The sequence below is a fragment of the Adiantum capillus-veneris genome, chromosome 16 (assembly GCF_014529385.1).
Source record: "Adiantum capillus-veneris isolate H3 chromosome 16, ASM1452938v2, whole genome shotgun sequence".
In the NCBI taxonomy this organism is placed as follows: Eukaryota; Viridiplantae; Streptophyta; class Polypodiopsida; order Polypodiales; family Pteridaceae; genus Adiantum; species Adiantum capillus-veneris.
The window spans coordinates 35,116,484-35,138,540 of NC_140946.1; the positions used below are offsets into that span (position 1 = coordinate 35,116,484).

Here is a 22,057-nt window from a genome sequence, read left to right on the forward strand (position 1 = left end):
GTTGGGTTTGGCTCAACTACTCAGTGCATTGGTGGACTACAAAGACACACCATTTGTATCGCATACACATGCCCCTTTACCCTTACCTACATTAGATGCAATAAGAATTGGAATTTGTCAAAGGACCAAGGATGGCGGTCACATGTATTACATGCAATTTGGAAGGAGCATACTATGTTTAAACACAAGGTATTCTATTGGAGACTCCTTCTTGAGGGATTTCCCGCTGCTGACTACTTGCACACAAAACAAAAGGGGGATGGAAAGTGCCCTATATATGTGGGAAAAGAGAGACTATCAAGCATGGATTTTGGCTATGTGGTGGTAGAGTAAGGGAATGGTGGAAATGGACCATACATGGTGGGAGATTGCATGGGAAATTAAAGTGAGTAGATACAATATTTCATTTGCACTCATTAAGTCAGAAGACGAAGGGATGCATAGATGCTTACACTCCTTTACAGTTTGGTTCTTATGGTTCATATAGACTACTAGGAACACTCTCATGTATGAAACGTATGAAATCTTCAGATCTTCTATTCCTTTGAACTCAATCAAGGATAGAATGATTAAAGATGCTTTTACTTTTACACCACAGGAGCTAAGTAGGAAAGCCCTAGACATATTGTACAAACTGTAACAATATGATTCAAATTTGCAAAAAGAGAGTCGGGGAGAGAGAGAGAGAGAGAGAGAGAGAGAGAGAGAGAAAGAGAGATCCTCTTATTGAACTGATGCAAGAGAGTGAAATAGAGCAATTGTGAGTGAGTGAGTGAGTGAGTGTGTGTGTGTGTGTGTGTGTGTGTGTGTGTGTGTGTGTGTGTGTGTGTGTGTGTGTGTGTGTGTGTGTGTGTGTGTGTGAGAGAGAGAGAGAGAGAGAGAGAGAGAAAAAAAATCTTTTTGGAAGCGATGATGAGCCCATTGGGTGGAGCTGGGAGAGAAGGAAGACAAACCTCTTTGGAGACATGCATGAAAGAATCTTCTTGAAGGGAATGAGGAGCCCACTGGGTGGATTTGAGGAGGAGGAAGATAAACCTTCTTTGTGTCGTGCATGGGAGAGAGTGGCGGTGGCCATCTTGGCCACCCGCTCATTTTTTTAATTCACACACATATATAAAATAAGTCTCCTTTAGGGTGGGATCCCCATAGGATGAAAAAGAAAGAATCTTATACTCTACTAAGCCATCCCAAGCATAACCCGTCCTACCACCAAACTTGGCTATCAATCCCATGGTGAATCCTCTCGCCATTGTGAAGATTTTGTGCACGCCCTCAAGCCTTCATGAAGTAGTTTTTTCATTTTATTTTATTTTTTGTGATTTCATGTGGCTTCTTATTATGTACAGATGACTGCTTTAGGAGGGGATATGAAAAACATGCCTCAAATACATATGCGAGATAATGTCAAGCCAAGCAGACAAAGATTCTTCTCTTACGATGAGACCTTTGCCAAGGAAATTGAAGAGGAGATTGAAAAGCTCAAAGAAACCGAGTTTATCTACAAAATTAAACACACATATTGGGTATCTCCAATTGTGGTAGTACCTAAGGAAATGAGAAACTAAGGGTAATTCAACTTCAAGAAGCTGAATGCAGCAACCATTAGGGACAACTATTCTCTTCCTACTATCACCGATCACATTCTAAAAAGAGTGGCTGGGAAAGAAACCTATAGCTTCTTAGATGGATTTTCAGGCGTTTACCAGCTAGCCATTGATCCAAAAGATCAACATAAAATGGCTTTTGTTGCATAGTGGGATGTATTCTTATATAGAATAATTCCTTTTGGATTGACAAATGCTCCAAGTACGTTCCAAAGACTAATGATTCATGCTTTTAAAGAATATATATGGAACTTCTTAGAAGTCTATACAGATTACTTATGTGTACACTCATCAAAATAAGCGGACCACTTTGAACACCTCAAGAACGTATATGAGATATGCCGCCTATATAGGATTTGTTTAAATCCCAAAAAATGTGTATTTCATGGTTAGGCACAAAGAAAAATTCTCAGACATATAGTTTTCAAAATTAGGATTGCTATTGATATGGTGAAAGGGATGGTCATTGTTGAAATGCTTAGACCTACAAATGTAAAGTAAGTTCAAGCTTTCATGAGACATTGTGGATATTATTATCGATACATCAAGGTTGTGATAGCCAAGCCCATGTATGGCTTAATCACTCGGTTTGTTTGAAGAATGCAAAGAGCCTTTTCAAAAGCTTAAGCAAGATTTGTCTTTGGCTCCAACCTTGAAAGCTCCAAACTGGAATAATATTTTCCATGTGCATGTCAATGCTTCTAGCTTTACCATTTGTTGCTCACTCGGTTTGTTTGAAGAATGCAAAGAGCCTTTTCAAAAGCTTAAGCAAGATTTGTCTTTGGCTCCAACCTTGAAAGCTCCAAACTGGAATAATATTTTCCATGTGCATGTCAATGCTTCTAACTTCACCGTTTGTTGCTCACTCGGTTTGTTTGAAGAATGCAAAGAGCCTTTTCAAAAGCTTAAGCAAGATTTGTCTTTGGCTCCAACCTTGAAAGCTCCAAACTGGAATAATATTTTCCATGTGCATGTCAATGCTTCTAACTTTACCATTTGTTGCATATTAGCACAACTAGGAGTTGAAACTGTGTATTTTCCGATCTCTTATGCTAGCAGACAATTTCACTGTGACATGTATGAAAAATGTAAAATGAACCACCGAAGAGCCACGCAGTGCCATGTAATGTGATGATGATCCATACTTAAATTATGGATATCGTAATAAAGACAATGGGCGAGGGTGCGGGTCAAGATCATGCACCTTAGGCGGTAGCACATCCCAAAGAGAGAGAGAGAGAGAGAGAGAGAGAGAGAGAGAGAGAGAGAGAGAGAGAGAGAGATAAATAGATAGATTTTATTATCGTCCTCGGAGGCCAAATATGACCTATGGGACCAAAGTTACAAGAGATGTAGCGAGAGAGAGAGAGAGAGAGAGAGAGAGAGAGAGAGAGAGAGAGAGAGAGAGAGAGAGAGAGATTCCAAAGTCTCAACTTGAATAAATGCATATGTAAGTAGAGACTTTCCAACAACATAAGGACAAGCGTGTTGAAGAGCCAATTTAAATTAAGGTCTAGGTTTAAGAGAGGTCTCAACTTGAATAAATACATAGATAAGTAGAGACCTTTCAACAACATAAGGACAAGCGTATTGAAAGCCAGATTAAATTTAAGGTCTAGGTTTAGGATTTAGAGAGAGAGAGAGAGAGAGAGAGAGAGAGAGAGAGAGAGAGAGAGAGAGACCTTAAAAGATCTATTCGACAAGGAGAGTTGAACTCGAGACCTGTTTATGTGAGAGAGATAGATATAACTATGACATATCTCCCCTTGATGGATATACACATGCAGTAAGCCTCCTTTGATTATGGCATCATCAATAGAGTATAAAATATTTAGAGAACATCATTATCATATATATATATATATATATATATATATATATATATATATATATATATATATATATATAGCAAAATGGATCACCTCTTTTTCTCACATAAACTTTGCTTTATTTTTGTCTCTGCACTCTCTCTCTTTTCAACTCGTTCTTAGTCTTTTAAGATGAATGGTTTTCTATGCCACAATGAACGCATAACTTTCACCTCAAATCTATCATTGGCTATATTTCCAAGTTTGCCACATGGATGACACTTCTTCATGTTAACCACTGCCACCATATGAATAAGCACTTCCAGCATCCCTCTTCACCAGTTGTTTGAGATCTCTCTCCTTTCGTAGGGAATTTATTACATCCTCTAGGAAAGCAATATGGTCCTTGTCCTTGTGCGGGAATCGCAGTAGTCTACTTATAGCTTGAAGGTAGTGCCTTAAAGAGCAATGCAGACTTATTTAAGGTATTGATAAGGCTTGATAGGTCCTCCTAATCTTGTATTAAAAATTCCATGAAGCTACATTTTAGAAGAAATTCTACTATGCTTGGTTTTCGCCCAAAATAATGTTTGATATACTAGTAAGGCAGTCATGGCTCCATCTATATCTATACTACAATAAAAGAGGGAGTGATTCCAGATCCCCCTCCCCCCTCTAACACATGGCGGAAGCAGCCTGTGTGTCATGCAGCTCCCGGCAACACAACGCGCGAGAGATAAATAGATAGATTGAACCAAAAACACAACATTACAACAATTCATTCTCAGTGCGGGAGCGGGAGAGAGGGAGAGAGAGATTCGGCTGCCGGCCAAACTAGCCAATATAACGATTGTTGCAGCGTTCATTAACTTGCAGCAGCGATCTTCACCTCTACAAGAACAAGTGGGTTGACTAGGTTCTAGAGGTTCTTCAGCGTAAGATACCCATTCGTCAACTCTTGCAGCAACATTCTTCGCCTTTGCAGTAGCAAGTGGGTTGACTAGGTTCTAGAATCTAGATGTGTTCTTCAGCGTAAGATACCCATTCGTCAACTCTTGCAGCAACATTCTTCGCCTTTGCAGTAGCAAGTGGGTTGACTAGGTTCTAGAATCTAGATGTTCTTCCCTTCACCTTTTTCCACAAGATGTGGAAACCCACACCAAAGAGCTTGTCCAACTGTTCTTTGCCCATGTTCAGTGACTCGGGTGACTGTGAGTAAGGGAACATCTTGCCGGAAGACCATTTTGGTTCCATCTAAGTTCCTTTACAATGGGGCAATCAATATATCAATATAGCTAGTGGTAATGCTATGTTAAGTGGGTTTATTAACTCTTACCCTAAAACAGCCCAAGCTATCCTGTATACTCTCCGATGTGGGGGAAAAATCTCATAAGTGTAGAGCTTCAATCGATAAACCCTCTTGGATAGAGGTGAATTCCTACCCTATGGCAACCTTGAGGATGAAAGGGCTTGCCCTAATTGAGCATGTCGCTAATGAATTGATCCTTCGATCGCTCGCTCTAGAATGCTTTGAGCTGGTGATAATTGGTCAACATTTGCAGAGTAGCAATTAAGGCAAGACTTCGAGCAGTCAATTAGCCCTTGGGGCAAGAATGGTTGTCTGTTCTCAACAGAATCGAGGGGAAAATTAAGCTGATAAGTGGCTAATTGGGGCATTTGGGGTAGCTAAAGGTTTCTCCCTGAAGTGAGAAACACCAATTAAATAATGCAGAAAGCCATATCTCACTTGCAGATAAAGCCACACCATTAACTGAATTCAGATCCTATTTCTTAAGAAAAGAGAGGGTGATTATAGGAGGCAATGGAGAGAATTATGGCTAAGGCTACGCCATACGGTTTGGATACCAGTTATAGTAAATTAAGGTGGATAGATGAAGGTTCCAATGTACAAATAAAGTACCACAAGACGCAAAGCTCAAAGTACATCCATATAATTACAGAAGCCCATAATTTGATAAATTTGAAGCCTTCCAACCTGAGTGCGAAACAGAACCCATGAGACTCCTCATTAAGAGTTACATCACAGCAGCATGAGATACCACAATCCCTACAGGGCTCTCAATGTATTAATGCAAAAAATCGCTTTGTCATGCCCCCATTTTTCCTGCGAAGAACGAAGACAATCCTTCCATGCACACTTCTGTCTTTGTTGGGGGAAAGCAGACATCCCCATTTGTTTGCTTGTCCAAAGGCATCTTAATATCTGCAAGAGGAAACGCAACAACACCTTTGCACGCAGAAAACTCTTGTTCTTTCCCTTCCATGCAAAAAGAAATCCCATTCTGTATCCCTCGCTGCTGCTTGCATAACGTTTCAAACGCAATAATTTTGACTTGGAGCCCGCTGGCAAACCAAAAAAAACCGATTTGAATTGTGGGTTTCTGTGGTCCTCTGGCACAAGGGCATACCATGTGCCTGCCTTGCTAAAAATTAGTTTGGTATGTTACCATCTAGCCTGCCATTGAAAAGCTTGCTCAGAATTGATTTTGTATACTCATCACCCTTAATCCCCCTATCCTCCATCTCCATAAGCACTCCATGCATCTCGACCTTCCTGTCAGATCTCCAATAAGCATCCAGTGCAGCATTATAAATAGCAGTATCAGGCTCTATGTTTAAGTTTCGCATTTGACGCAAAACCTTCTCAACTTTCATCCAACACCCCTGCTTCCCATATGCATTAATCAGAGAGCAAAATGTATGTTTGTCTTCACTCACTCCCAGTGCACGCATCTCTTGGTAGATGTGTGCAGCCTGCTTAATGTTTCCGGCTTTCCCATAAGCATCAATTACCGTATTGTAGGTTGCTGTTGTGCCTCTATAGTGGTAAGCATGCATAAAATCAAGAACTGACTCAATCTTCTCAAAAAGGCGTTCCCTTCCATATGCAGTCAGAAGGATATTAAAAGTGATGACGTTGGGTCGAAATCCAAGCCTGTGCAGCTTAGAGAACCAGTATTCCATACGTTCAACGTTTCCTACCCTGGCATAGCTGCTCAATATAACATTTTGAGTCCAGTAGTTGTAGCTGTATTCATCACCTTCAAAGATTTGAGTAAACAGCCCCTCCATAGCATCAAACATCCCCACCTTTCCGTAGGCATCCAACAAGATATTGCAAGTCACTGTGTTTGGTATTAAACCTGCACACTTCATCTCTGAAAGCAGAAAGGCAACCTTCTCAAAATCACACTTCCCACTATACGCCTTAATCAACTCGCTGTAGGTCCAGACATCGGGCTGGCAACCATCCACTCTCTTCATTTCTTCTAAGATTTGAGATGCTCTGTCTAGAAGGTTGTTTCTTGCAAAGGCTGTCAAGAGTGCTGTATAGACTTGTACTGAAGGCTTACATTTCTCTTTCTGCATCAGAACATACAGAGAATAAGCTAAATCTGGCTTTTCGCACTTTCCAAGCATTTTTATAAGGAGAGTATATGTCCCGGTATCAGGTTCGTACCACTCTTGCTCCCTGAGCAGCTTGAAAACCTACAAGACACGAGGTTCGTGTAAAGCTAACCAGAAACTTTTCAAAACTATCCTTGAAGATAATAAGTACCATAATAAAATATTTACACCCTTTCAGGTATATAAGTAAACAAAGAACAAAAGTCTTTTTTTTCCAAGAAAAAAGATCCTTGTATTAGTTAAGAAAACTGCCCAATGGGCTACAACGTGCCCTTGTTAGAGAGGGCTACATGAGACTCTCCCAATGAAAAGGAGAAATATGTACAATCTTGGCTAAATCAGGATACGGGAGGAGGAAACAACCACGCTGTTGGATGGTATCGCCATCAAGGTGCACCATGAACCCTGGTGAAGAAGGGCCCGGTCGCCCAAGTCACATGAAGGCCTCGTGTCGCTCTCGCATGCAGTCGGAGCTGCATTGAAGTCTCTCAAACTGGCCCTTGAGTGTATGGATCAGCTCCAGCCAAATGTCACATACTGTCTCCGCCGATGGGACAGGTCAAGCCTCGAAGATGCAGAAGCATTGGGCTTTCCAAATGAACCACGGTGTCGGGCTGCAGATGAGCTCCCAACAACACTTTCTATCTCTACTCCACTCCTGAGGTACAAGCTCTATGGCAGGCTGAAGTGTAGGCTGGCCCTCCTGTATCACAATCATCCTGCTGAGTGAAGCCATCTCAAAGCGAAGTGCTGGGCCCGTGAGAGTGGACAAGCTGCAGCACCTCAAGTGTATTGGCTAGCTGTAGTAAGTGGAGGCATCAGCCGAAGAATCCGAAGCCAAACCTGCTGTGCCATGGGGCAGTCCCCCAGACAGTAGCTTCGTCCTCAAGTGGATGGTCACACGCGACAAAAACCACAGAGAGGCCAACGAAACATGGTGACTCTCCTCGACTGTCTGCTCTTCCACACTCCAAAAAACTGCCAAGAACTTGGGTGTGAGACCCTCCTCCTCGGGTTGATCGGTTGGAGTAAAAGGATCCCGCCAAAACCACTCCCCCAGGTCCCACTGCACTCGCACCAGAGGGCGGCTTTACCAAGCCCCATAGCCGCCAGTGTCCTGACTCGACCTGACGGGTCAGGGTCTATCACACAAGTCCTCCCACTGGTGCCCACAACTCGCATCCACTGAAAGCAGCACTCGCCATCTATGGTGTCTCAGTAGTGACTCTGTGGAGGCGACCCTCTCTCTGAACCTCAAAGAACATGCAAGAACTTGTGTTTCAACAGAAACGAGGACCTCCAATCGAGTGAAAGCCCCCGTCCAGCAGGAAGCTGCCAACTCCAGAAGGGTGTGCCACTTTGCTAATATAGCCTCTACAATATCCTGACACATGCTCTACACCCCGTTCCCCCCTCATGTCTCGCAGCTGAAGGCTCTGAATCTCCTCTGGAAGTGCTGTAAACTTCAGCCAGTCCCTAGAAGTGCAAGTTGGACCCTCTACCATGGGACCCCAAGAGACATCAAGTCAGCTACCAACCATGTGGCCTCGCTGTGTGCTGAATATAGGGTTCCATGTAAGTGTCTGCCTCAAACACTCCTCAATGAATGTGGGCTGGTGTTGCTCAAGGCCACTCCGCAACTGCTTCCAAGACCGAAGCAAGCTCAAAGCAAAACAGTCCGATCTCCTACTCAAGTCCACTATGCGCAACTCTGTGAAAAGCCACCAAATGGAGGGGCTTCATGGGCCGCCCGTTTGTGGGACCCAGGCACGAATTTGGTGAAGCAACGACTCCTTCCAAGGCTCCTCCCTTGGAAGGAGACCTCTGACAATAAGCTTCTCAAGGAGGGCTCTACTCTGCCATGCTAGGTCAATGATCCCCAACCCTCCCTGAGAGCAAGGTAAAGTAATGACCTGCCACAGTGCCAGGAGACTTTAGCCCGAGCAGACTGTGTGTCTCCCTTGATCACAGAAAGTTCCTGATCAACCTCTCCAGCTGGCTGAGGCAAGAACTCCAGAAAATCGAGCAAGTCGTGATGTACCACATAGTAGACAGAAGCACCTGGTTGGCCACTACAACCCTACCAACAAGAGAAAGCCGTGCCGAACTCCAATGGAGCAATTTCGCCCTGATGGAAAGGAGAAAAGGAGAAATCTACTGCTCTAATGATAGATTCAAACCAACACGACAGCCCAAATATCGTACCGGTGTCCTTGAGGGGATCCACCTAAAGCCCTCTCCACGGAACCAATCAAGCAGCGGGGGAGCAGGAGCACTACCAACCCAAAAAGCCACTTTCTTCTGCCAATTAATCAATGCTCCCGGCGCACAACAAAACACCTCAAGATTGCTCACACTTGTGCAAGTTGGCCTCCTGGCCCTCGAGAAACATGCCCAAGTCATCAACAAACTCAGCATCTAAAAGCTCATCTCTCCGAATGGGTAGTTGTAGTCCACACAAACCAATCTCCTGCGAGCTCAAAAATCTACTCATCGCCTCAACATAGAAAAGAAACCAGATTTTCATCGCCGTCTTTGTGTGTTACCTTCTCATAGGAAAGCCCTATTGCACGATGCACATCACTTTAGAAAGGTAAGAGGTTTGCATTCAAGGAATACATAGTGTTTCACCATTGTTTGTCATGTCAATATGTTTGGCATGCTCATTCCTTGGTAGAACACAGTCACAGCACAAGCATTAGCATGGTTGTCTATCAAGCATTGACATTCCCTTTGTGGTTTGCCAGAGTCGATAGTTTTAGGTAGAAAACTCAAGTTTAGATCACATTTTTGGCATGCATGCTTTGAAAGGTTAGGCACTTCGTCACATTTTCCATCTACATTCCATCCAATCTTAGCACAGTCCATTTCCAGTCATGAAAAAGATAAAAGATGTGTCTATGAGTTTGCAGTTGACTAGCCCGTGTCAATGCACTCCATTTTCCGTGTTATTTGGTTGACGTTGTTTCAAAGAGATTCCCCAAAGGCGATTTTGAAGAGGATGAACACGAGATTGTAGATGAAATTGAAGACATGGAGCCCGAGCGATCCACCTGCATTGCTTTCGACGCGGCTCAAAGAAACAAGCATTACAGTCCTTTTTGAACTCAAGTATAGTGGCACCCATGCAGTAGAGTGGGCCGACAAAGATTTCTTTGCAGATTCCCCGAAGTTGTTGGCGGACTATACGGAAGCCATGTAGCTCGGTACTTGTACCTCACCTTGGAAAAAGGGGGGATGCCACGTACACATCTAACCCTATGTGCATGTGGGCAAGCTGTAACTCCTATTTCTAGGGTTTAGGACAACCTAGGAAGGGTTAGGGCACCCTTGTGAGCCTGTACGCAGGGCGTGCATGTCCAAGCACTTGGATTATTTGCATACCCTCTGATTGCACATGAACTCAGCCAGTGTCTACTAGGGAGTGTTTACATAGTCTAGCAAAAATATCCCAGCCTAGGTATTTACCTGCATGTGAAGCACCTCTTAGAAGTGAGTTCATTAACTTACTAATAAGTGACAATTTAGTCAATCAATTAAATCGTGGGTTTTTTATTGACATTGCGTGACCGAAATTTAATTCCATATGTAAGAGACCCTAGGGGTCACTTCTCAAGCATAAGACCAATAACTACGATACAAGCACCAGCAATACCAAGGTTTTTGCTAGCATCACCAGCACATCCAGCACCCAGAGCATTTTCAGCCTACAGCACCCGATCAGCCCAACAGTACCAGCGTTTTCAGTTTTCAGCCCAAGACAACAGTTCGGCCAGCATTTTCAGATTCAGCTCTCAAATTAGCCACCATTTTTCACTTTCAGTCCACCCTCGATGTCAAAATTGCTGACGTGTCAAGCCACTAAAGAACGGAGCCAACCAGCTGATTCCGGCCGAGGGGCCTAAACCCTAAGAAGAAGCAGCAGAAGAAGTTTTACCAACTTACAGAACTTCACCAAGTGAGGCAATTTTTTAAGGAGTTCCCACCAACTAATGGGACCCCGTCCGATGGGGCCCAAGGGACCTAAAGATGTTAAAATAAAGCAGAATCAACACACACATTCAAACCAAATTGCATGGAAAACTGATGACGTGGCAAGACTCTACGGCAACCCCAGATTTTGCGTTGACCTGCTGATGTGGCAGACTGTGGTCCCACAAAACGCGCACACGTTGACGTGGCAGTTGTACGGATTTCCTGTTTTTGTGCTGGCTGCTTTTGGGAGGCCATATGCTTTTAGAGCTTCAATTCATGTAAATTGCTTCTAGAGGCCAGGGGCATTTAAATATGACCCATGGGCTCTCACTCTGACAATCTACTCATGAGAGACGCAGAGCAGAGCCATGGGAGTTGTACTTTGGTGAAGCAATATAAAGAAATACCGAAAGGGGTGCCAAGGTTTGGGGGCAGTGCTCTATTGGGGTGGAACTCCGCCACTCTGCGTCACGTGTGTCGTGCATCTTTTTCAGTTCAATAACCAGTTGTTATTTAAAGTGCTTAAAGTTGTTCACTCTGATCTTTTCCGTTGGCATGTGGTGCCTCTTCCCATTACATTCGATGTTGGCCATAGCAGTTCAACCATAGCCTTGTCGCCAATTGCAAATCCCACCAGTTCCACTCGCATTTTTACATTTCAACCATTAGCCACACAGATCCAAGCACCTACAGCAAGATCCCATCACCATCTCAGCATCTAGGACCATTGTATCAGCATTTGTGCAATCTAAAGCAAATACCTCTCTAGCGATAGAGAGGGGGACCCTTAGAGGGGGGGTTTGAGACCCCATCCAGTGTTAGTCTACTTTCTCTCTAGTCTACTTTCTCTCTCTCTCACTCACAGTACCATTCTCTCTTCACTCTCTAGTCTATTGCACATCTCTCACATGAAGTAAAAGGAACCCTCTCATGCAGTAAAAGGAACCTTGAGTACACAATGAACACTCGTCCTAAGCATTCACCATCAATCACTTTCGCTACACAAGACAAGGACAGCAAGAAGGAATTGCTCCAAATTGGGGCATGACGACTCTAATAGAGGCAGAAACTTCCAATTGACACGGTTATTGTAGAGCAAGTAGTAGACACATTCAATGCTGACACAGCCACAGTAACAATCAATGGAAGACAGATCTAGTTAATGGCTAAAACGATCTCCCACATCTTCAAATTACCCTTTGTTCAAAAAGCCAAACCCTGTACAACTGATGAGATCAGTAGTTTCTTGAATGAGACACCTGACTCAAGAAAGAAGAGGAAATCAAGGGCCAAGGAATTCCAATGACAGCGTTGGAACAAAAAGCAACTTACAAACTTCGTGGTCAAAGCCATCAATCTGAAGAACAACCCCACATGTGTTGGAATGTAATGTGCAGTGGAAGTGAATGATGGTGTATGGCTCAGGATGAGTGATCACTGAGTTCTCAAGGTTCCTTTTATTGACGGGAAGGGAGAGCCTTCCTTGACTTGATGAGAGAATGTGCAATTACCAAAACAAGAGTGGAAAACTGTGAGTGCAAAGTGCATGAGAGTGCGAGAGAGAGAGAGAGAGAGAGAGAGAGAGAGAGAGAGAGAGAGAGAGAGAGAGAGAGAGAGAGAGAGAGAGAGAGAAGAGACGACAACAGATGGCCCCTCTCTATTGCTAGAGAGGTATTTGCTTTAGATTGCACAAAGGTCTGGTACAATGCTTCTGATGCTGTGGTACTTGACGACGACGATGTCGATAGCTATTGCTTGATGCTCTAATCTCCAGTGCTATGTTTGATTTTTCTGGCACTACTGTCACAGTTTCCCCAAAAAAAAATCATCAACACTACTGTTTTCTAGTGGGGCAAAGTAAAGGATCAAGAAGCCCTCATTTTCTTTGATGGAGGAGCCAAGGCCAACTTCATTTCACTTGAATTGGCGACTTGACTTGAGATTGCGCCCGACAGGATGGGGCCACCGGCAGAGGCAGTTCTAGCGGCGCCCAGACGGAATGTTGCCATTACACCTGTAGGCTGTCATTGGCAAACTTCGTTTGCATTGTCAGGGGTATTTAGGGCACGAGGACTTTTACATCATGCCTTTAAAAGGGAGTGACGTCCTCCTAGGAATCCCTTGGTACCACAAGAACAACGCCATGGTCGACTATAGGGCCAAGAAAGAGACTTTGACCAACGAGAAGGGCAGGCAAAGTGTACTTGATGTAAAATTGAAGGGAGAGTTCGTCCCTATTGTATCGGCTTTGGCCATGTCTGAATTGGATAAAGAACGACAAGACTTTATGCACACCCATGCTGACTATTTCTCAGAAGGCCTACCAAGCGAGTTACCTCCACCTCGTCCTGAGGACCATACCATTGATTTAATTCCTGGAAGCACACCACCGAACCGGCCACCTTACCAAGTTAGCCGAGCCCAGAATGAAGAGATCATAAACCAAGTCAAAAGAGTTGTTAGAAAAGGATCTTATCCAACCTAGTACATCACCTTATTGTTCTCCGGTTTTATTAGTACTAAAGAAAGACAAATCTTGGAGAATATGTATTGATTGCAAAGCTCTCAATAAACTCACCATCAAGAACCGATTCCCTATTCCAAGGATCGATGATATTCTAGACAAACTTCAGAGATCCTCTTGTTTCAGCAGGATTGATTTGAAAAGCTGATATCATCAGATCAAAACCGCTCCGGGAGATGTCTACAAGACAGTTTTTTGGACAAGTTTTGGTTTGTAAGAATTTTTGGTGATGCCATTTGGACTTACAAATGCTCCAACAACTTTCAACCAAATGATGGATAGGATTTTCCGAGAGCATCGGTCTTTTGTGGGCACTCTTTTTAATGACATTATAGTTTTCTCCAAGAATGAAGCAGAGCACCGACACCATCTGCTACAGGTCTTTTAGGCATTGCGCAATCATAGATTGGTTATTAATGCCAAAAAGAGCGAGTTTTTCTTGTCGGAGATACATTTCTTGGGACACATCATCTCAGTAGCAGGAGTACAGATGGACCCGGTCAAAATTGAGACTATCCACGATTGGCCTGACTTGAAGAATGTTCATGAAGTTCGAAGCTTTTTGGGCTTGTGCTCTTATTATCAATGGCGGTTCATTCGGAAGTTTGCAAAGAAAGCCTCGCCGTTGCACTTATTGACTTAGAAAGGAGTCCCTTTCTCGTGGGGACCGACAGAGGTGACTGCTTTTCAAACACTTAGGAAAAATTGACTATTGGACCAGTGTTGGCTTTGCCAGATTTGCAAAATCTCCATTCGAAGTTTATTGTGACGCTTGTGGTCATAATCTGGCAGCAATCTTGATGCAAGAAGGCCATGTGATTGCTTATGAAAGCACAATGTTTTCAAGGCCAGGATTGGTAGCCCAAATTTATGAGGAAGAGCTATTGGTAGTGATCCATGCTCTTACACAGTGGGCGGCATTATCTACTCGGAGCCGATTTCACATTTTTACAGATCATCAAAGTTTGCGCTACTTCTAGTCACAGAAGCAGCTTTCGGAAAAGCAGATGCAGTGGGCTAACATCTTGTCACAGTTTCACTTCCAGATTGTCTATGTTCAAGGACATAAAAATTTAGTGACAGATGCATTGTCTCAGAAGCCCCTCGTCTTGGCTATTTCCACGATACATCACAGAAGCTTCGAGGATATGGTTGACCAGTACGCCACAGATCCGGACTTTACCGATGTTTTTACTCGGATACAGAATGGACAGTTCCAAGATATTCCATACGGGATGGCTAGTTGATGAAGAAAACAACGTTGTGTGTCACACAACCCTTGAGGAAAAAGGTCTTGACAGAGTGCCACTGTCCACCATTTACAGATCACCGCGGCATCGATACCACCTTGAAAAGGGTGGAGCGTTATTTTATTTTTTTTCCCAGAAAAAGATCCTTCTATTAGTTACTGAAACTGTCCATGGGGCTACAACCACCTCTGCAAGAGAGGGCTACAACAAACATAAGGGGGGAGACTCTCCCAATGAAAAATGACATATGTACAATGAGGCTAAATCAAGAGATGGGAGGAGGGAAAAGCCACACAGCTGGGTGGTAGTGCCATCTCAGCACACCCTTGACCATGGTGAAGAAAGGCACACGGCGCCAGAGTTGAAGGAAAGCCTCTCTACGCTCCTGCATGAGGTCGGAGCTGCCTTGAAGTCTCTAGAACTGTCCTCTGAGAGTATGGATCAACTCTAGCCAAAAATCTCGAACAGTCTCTGCTGGTGGTATAGGACGAGCCTCAAAGATGCGGAAGCAATGGGACCGCCAGATGAACCAGAGTGGCAGGCCACAGATGAGTTCCCAACACTCCTCTCTCTCACTGCACCACTCGTGGAGTAAGCTCTATAGCAGGCTCGGGTGTAGGTCGACCCCCTTGCATCACTATCATCCTGTTGGTGGAGAATAGCTCAAACTGAAGTGTCGGGCCCGTGAGAGTGGACCAAGCAACTGCCCCCCAAGTGTACTATCGTGTCGTCGAAAGAGCTGGCATCAGCCGAAGGACACGAAGCCAAACTTGTTGTGCCAAAGGACAATCCCACAGATGATGGTGCTGACTCTCCACAGGGTGGTCACAAGCTGCGCATGCTACCGAGAGACCACTATGCACAAGCCAACTCTCAACTGTTGCAGCTCGATGTGCAACTAGCCACTGGAACAAAGTGACTCGCCCCGGCTGTCTGGAGTCCCACAACCTCTCCCAAAAAGCTGCCAAGAACTCAGCTGTAAGACCCTCCTCCTGCCAATGAGGTGTTGCAACAGGACTAGCCTCTCTCCGTGCTGCCAGTATGTGGCGTCCCAGTCGAACAGTGTACTGAAAGAAAGGGACACCTGGATGGTCGACTGAGGAGAAAGGGTCCCTCAAAAACCACTCTCCAGGATCCCACTGCACTCGTGCCAGTGGACAGTGCTCCCAGGCCCATAGCCTCCAGTGGCCAGTCTCAAGAGCTGTAGGGGCAGGATCTATGTCGCAAGTCCTCACACAGATACCACAACTCGGATCCTCTGAAAACAGCACTCTGCCACCTGTGGGGCCTCTACTGAAACTCTGTGTAAGCGACCCTCACCCCTGTAGTTCGGAGGGTACAGTCTCTGAGCAAGCCCGAACTGCGATGAGAACCTCCAGTGGCGTGAAGGCCCCCATCCATCTGGGCGCTGCTGACTCGAGAGGTGTGAGTCACTCAGCTGGTACTGCCTCTGTGATGTCCTGACACATGCTCTGCACCCCTCCCATGCCCTAAAGCTGGATGCTCTGAAGCTCCTCTGATAAGCCTGAAAACTGTAGCCAATCACCTAAACTGCGTGTGGACTCTCTGCCATGGGACCCCAAGAAACATGAGGCCTACTACCAACCAAGTGGCCTCTCTGAGTGCTAACCATGGGGTTCCAAACAAGGGGCTGTCTCAGGCGCTCCTCCGTGCAAGTAGGTTGATGTTGCTCCAGGCCTCTCCACAACTGCTCCCAGGAATGGAGCAGACTCACAACGAAAAAGTCCTCCTCCAGGCTCCTGCTCATGCCAACTCAGCGCATCTCTGTGAAAATCCATCTGGTCGCAGGTCGCCAGGGGCCTCCAACCTGAGGTACTCTAGCACTAAGCCGCTGAAGCAAAAACTCCTTCCAGGGCTCCTCCCCTGGAAGTAATCCTCTATCAATAAACTTCCCAAGAAGGGCTCTACTTTGATGGGTTGGGTCTATGATCCCCAACCCTCCCTGAGAACAAGGAAGAGTGATAACCTGCCAGGCCACTTTGGCCCGCGCTATCTGAGTGTCACGCCCTGACCAAAGGAAGTTCCTGATCAGCCTCTCTACCTGGCTGATGCAGGAAATCGAAAAGATCCAACAAGAAGTGATGTACCACATAGTAGCCAGCAACACCTAGTTGGCCACTACCGCTCTGCCTGCCAGAGAAAGTCGTGCCGAACTTCAATGTAACAACTTGCTCCGTGATGGACAAGAGGAGGGGAGCAATCTGCTGCTCAGGAGACAAGTCCAAGCCAACCTAACAGCCCAAGTACCGAACTGCAGTACCTGGGGGAATCCATCCGAAACCCTCACCTGGCAGCCAATCAAGCGTAGGAGCACTACCAACAGAGAAAGCCACTGTCTTTCTCCAGTTGATTAGTGCGCCTGAGGCACAACAAAAGGTCTCAAGAGCCTGCTCACACCTGTGAAGGTTGGCCTCCTGGCCCTCCAAGTACAAAGCTGAGTCGTCTGCAAACTCAGCATCCAGTAGCTCATCTCTGCGAATAGGGAGCGCTAAAGCCACGTAGACCAACCTGTTGTGAAACCAAAAACCTGCTCATGGCCTCAGCATAGAACAGAAAGAGCAAGGGGACTAGAGGGCAACCCTGTCTGACCGAACGTGTGAGCATGAAGCGATCTCCTCTACCACCTGACAGAAGTACCTGACTGTGTGCCCGTCTATAGAGAGCTGACACACCTCTGATCCATGCATCTGAGAAGCCCATCTTGCGTAGAGTGCCCCCCAAAAAGTCCTAGTCAACTCTTCGTAAGCCTTCTCAAAATCGAGAGGAAGTCTCACCAGATCCTCACTACGGAGGCGTGCGAGGGGAGATGCCTCCCAAAAAGTGAAGATCTTAAGGATACTACGCTCCTTGACAAAACCTGTCTGTGTCCAATGTATCATGCTCTCTAGAAGTGGCTGAATCCTTAAACTCAGAGCCTTGGCGAGACTTTTGTAGGTTGAGTTGAGGATGGTGATGGGCCGCCACTGTCGAATCTCGTCCAAGGAGCCACCCTCCTTGGGAATGAGGTAAATCAGGCCCTCACTCATGCTGCCACGCATCACTCCTGTGTATAGGATGTACTGAAAAGCGCTGCAGAGATCTAAGCCAAGCAAGTCTCAATACTCTAAGAAAAAGCTGGGAGTCAAACCATCCTCACCTGGACAGCTACCACGGGGAAGTGCTTTGAGGGCCGTGTGGAGCTCTAACTGGAGAGGCAGCTCGAGCCTCAGGCGCATCTCCTCAGTCACAAGACAAGGCATCTGTGCCCACACCTGCTCTCTGCATGCATCCTGACGCTCTGACTGCAGCTCTCCAGACAGCAGGTCACAGTAAAAGTCGGTGGCAACTACATGCATGTCCTCTGGCTCTAAAGCAACTAACCCGTCAGGCGAACTCAATTGGCTGACCCTCGCATGCCCATGTCGGGGCCCCACTGTCTCAAAGAAAGCCCATGTCACTCTGTCACCCACTTGGATCCAATGAGATGCCTGTTGATGAAAAGCAAACTCCTGACGCCGCTCCTCTGTGCTGGCAAGCTGCTGGCGAGTCTGCTGCAACTGCTCCTCCAACCAAGGACTATCTGGATGCTGCTCCTGCATCCTCTACAAGGAAGCAACGCCCTGTCGGAGACGCTGCTGTTCCTCTCTCGCTGCAGCCAGGCGGGCCGTAGACTCTTGGAGAAAAAGCCGACTAAGCTGAGCAAGTCCAGAGGCCACTCTGTCAGCAGGAGAGTCCTACAAGTCTAAGCCCTCTGTCCAAAGAGCCACCACTCGCTCTCTGAGCGCAGAGACCAGCAAGACCCTCTCAAGGATGCGAAGCAACGTGCTCCCCCTCCTCTGTCTATCTGTCATTGTGAGCATCACTGGTGCATGGTCCGAAAACGAAGTCCCAGCCAGAATGCCAACTGACCCACCCAAGTCACAGAAATGGTCACTAGTGTAGAAGCGATCTATCCGAGATAGATTCACTCCTCTCACTCTGCGGTCCGAACAGGTGTTCTGGAGGCCTCACAAAGCTAGAATGCTGCCACACATCTGAAACCTGCAGTCATACATAACCTCTCCCAAGCTGCCAACTCAACTCCATGCACATAGAAACGTAAAGTCGTCGATGAACACTCCTCCCGCATAACCTAACAAGGTCCGGGCCAGAGATATTCAATGACTCCCTCATCACTCGTCCCGCATAACCTAAAAAGGTCCGGGCCGGGAGATATAGAGGCCTTTTACAACCAAACGCCCCCCAGACTGCAGCCTGCGTCGTTTGGAGGTGCTGAGAGTAACCACTGCTCAGACTTCTTAATACTCCTCCCGCATAACCATCCAAGTCCGGGTCGGGAGTCAGAACAACAATTATTTTACAAGCATACAACCAAACGCTCCCCAAGCGTCGGCCTGCGTCGTTTGGAAGTTTTCTAACATACAACAAAACGCTCCCCATGCATCTACCTGCGTCGTCCCGAGATTCAAACAATATCAAAACAGTATTTCTCCCTTCTCCACCCGGGAGTAAAATCACCAATCAATGAAACCAGTTTTTAAACCAAAGTCAAACATTTTAAATCGGCACTAAGACAGGTTCAAAACAGATACCATCCATTTCAAACACATTCCAAACAGGATCACCAAACAAGTTCAAACAAAACTCAAACTTAAAAAGCAATCTCGACATCAATCGAGCTCGAAAAGTCAATTGACTTTCCATCCTGAAACCTGCACCAAAAAATTAGGGTTAGGTTCATTCCATAAGGTCGTAAACGAGCACAACATGGTCCATCAGCTCTTGGACAAACAGTGTTTCTTTGGCGTCGATGGTAGTCCCAAGATAGCAATCGCACTGGACCACCAAGGTTATCAACTCAAGAAGAGACATCTACTGAGAGATGTCGAGAAATTTCAAGATATAATCTGCTAGGGTTTCCATGGCAAGCATTTCAGAATACCCCACTCTGCCAGAAGTAGCACTCCGAAGGAAGATGTCAGAAACCATATAACTTCGGGCAAATTTTATTTTTTCTTGAAAGCTTGCCAAGTCCTTGGAAGTGTGCAGCTTAGTAGCTATAGACATCTCATAGTACTGTCCTTGAGAAAAACAGCAGCTCGAAACAAATCTTGGATCCTTCTCTTGCAAGTGATCTTAATGGCTTATGCCCTATGAGACATGAGCGGTGAAGACGGGAGCGCGCCCGATGCGCGATGAAGTAAGGGTGGGAGTGGTTAATTAATAATAAGTCCGGGGTCGGAGGCCGAAGATACCTCAAATAAAATTCCAATAGCTCTCTCTGCTCTTATGTAGGACCGGTATGCTTTCAAAAAAGCACACGCCTGATGCTCTGATACCACTGTCACAAGACAGGCACCACGTGCCAATAGAAAAAGAACAAACTGAACAGACTTTTAGCACTTCAATAAAAACAAAACTGAGAGAGAGAGAGAGAGAGACGACACGCGACACGGAGTGGCGGAATTCCACCCCAGAGAGTATTGGCCCCAAACCTTCGTGCCCCTTTCCGTATTTCTTTATATTGCATCAACACAGTACAAGCCGGTACTCCAAACTCTGCACCTTCTCCAGGAAGCATGCCAGAGAATGAGTCCTAACCTCATATAAAGGCCCTAGGCCGCAAAAGCAGTTTACAGTAAAAAGCCTTCAAACTCAAAAGCATCTGGTCCAAAAGCAAAGCCAAAAAGGTGCCAACGTAAATCATGGAAATCCGTACAGCCTGCAACATCACAGCCAGCACAAAACGCGAAAATCCGTACAGCCTGCCACATCATCATGTCAGCGCAATTTTCGGAAATTGCTACGTCATCAATTGCGGGTCCTGCTTTATTTTAATCTTTATGTCACTTGGGGCCCCATCGGACGGGGTCCCCATAAGTTGGTAAGACTTCTTCTTCTGTTACTTGTTCTTCTTAGGGTTTAGGCCCCTTGGCCGGCATCTGCCAGTCGGCTCCCTTCTTCAGGGCTTTGACATGTCAGCAATTTGTGACACCTTTGGGTTTCAGGGATACTGCTGTGCTGACAGTATTCTGCTATATGACTTTATAAAATGGAATTCCCGAAATTGAATATTAATGATTTGTACTCTCTCATGTGACTTGTTTGAGTGCAAGAACTCAAAGACAAAATGAATGCAACATTTCTGTCTCGATTATCTCTATAGACATGATCGCAATAAGGATTAGTTAATCTGACATCAGTGAGATCCGGGATGGATCTAGATGCGAATACTAAATACGTTGCTGGCAATCATGGTCTGAGATTGAGAATGAACTTATATGTGATTGATTTGAGTTCATGTGATGTGATTGTCCTCTATGTGCAAGTGCTAGATTTGTGAGGGTCTAGTGCGTCGATACGTAGAGTCAGTGTCTACTGAATTGGTTTATGGTCTCTGTCTGTTTTGCAGGCATATCGAGGGCGATTACCATTCTTTCAAGAGGGGGTATGTCACAAACTGATGACATGGCATGACCCGGGGACATAAATTAAAGACTCTTTAGATTAATAAAGTTGTTCCAACTTGCGGACTACTGCCGACGCGGCCTAAAGTGACACTAGCCATAAAAAAGCCATGTAGAGGCTGTTGACATGGCTGTTGTACGGACGCCCGCGACTCGCGCTGCTGACGTGACAGGCCGTACGGAATTCCGCGAATTGAGCTGACTACTTTGGGTGGTAGCTTTTCGCACCAGATGCTTTTTGAACTGAAGCTTTTCAAGTAAACTGCTTTTCTAAGGCCATGGGTCTTTAAAAGGTCCCTTGGGCCTCTCTCTGGCTCATTCAAAGCTGGCGAGCCGGTGAGCAGAGGAGAGCCCAGGGCACCTGTACTTGCTCGATTATTTTAATACAAAAGGAAATAGCGATAGGTATTAGGAGCGCCAGTCTTTGGGGCCAATCTCTCTTGGCACGGAACTACGCAGGCTGTGCTGTCTCGGATTGAACTGTGATTTTAAAGTTTTGAAGTGTCTAAAGTGAATCTATCTCTCGTGTCGCAACAGATTCTAGACTTGGGGTATCCAAGTTTGTTACATAGAGACCAAGGGGAGAAAGCGAGAGAGAGAGAGAGAGAGAGAGAGAGAGAGAGAGAGAGAGAGAGTCTCTTGAACCAATCAACCTTGGCAATGAATAAACTGATACTTGTACAATGGGGGCAATGGGTTGCACCCATCTAGGTAAATTGCCCTACCCAGACTTTGACAACTAGATGGGTTGCACCCATCTAGGTAAATTGCCTTACCCAGACTTTGACAACTAAGTAAAATAACTACCTAAAAGCCAAAATAAATAATGCGATCACATTGGGCAGTTCGCTTGAAAGTTGAAATCCCATAACTTTAACAGGTTCTCGCCTCTGGATCTCACCTTTCAAACTTAGAGCATGGCATCCCTGCAACTATGTTCCAAGAGTCCTCTTCCGTAGAAATCCTAGCAGCAACTCTGCTTTCCTAGACATAGAGTCCT

The 22,057-nt window shown here is 45.5% G+C and overlaps 1 protein-coding gene across 2 annotated transcripts in view; it reads right to left on the reverse strand.

Moving 5' to 3' along the window:
• Positions 1–5,032: 5,032 nt before the first annotated feature.
• The window catches only part of LOC147438851 (uncharacterized), a 35,502-nt gene continuing 18,477 nt past the window's right edge, over positions 5,033–22,057 (reverse strand). Inside the window, exon 2 of one of the 2 annotated variants that reach the window (XM_086484816.1) lies at positions 5,033–6,796. In XM_086484816.1, the coding sequence (XP_086340942.1) occupies positions 5,864–6,796 (933 nt within the window). In that variant the 3' untranslated portion in view covers positions 5,033–5,863. Of the gene's footprint in view, positions 6,923–22,057 lie in introns of both variants that reach the window. The other variant, XM_086484815.1, reaches the window with a different exon arrangement.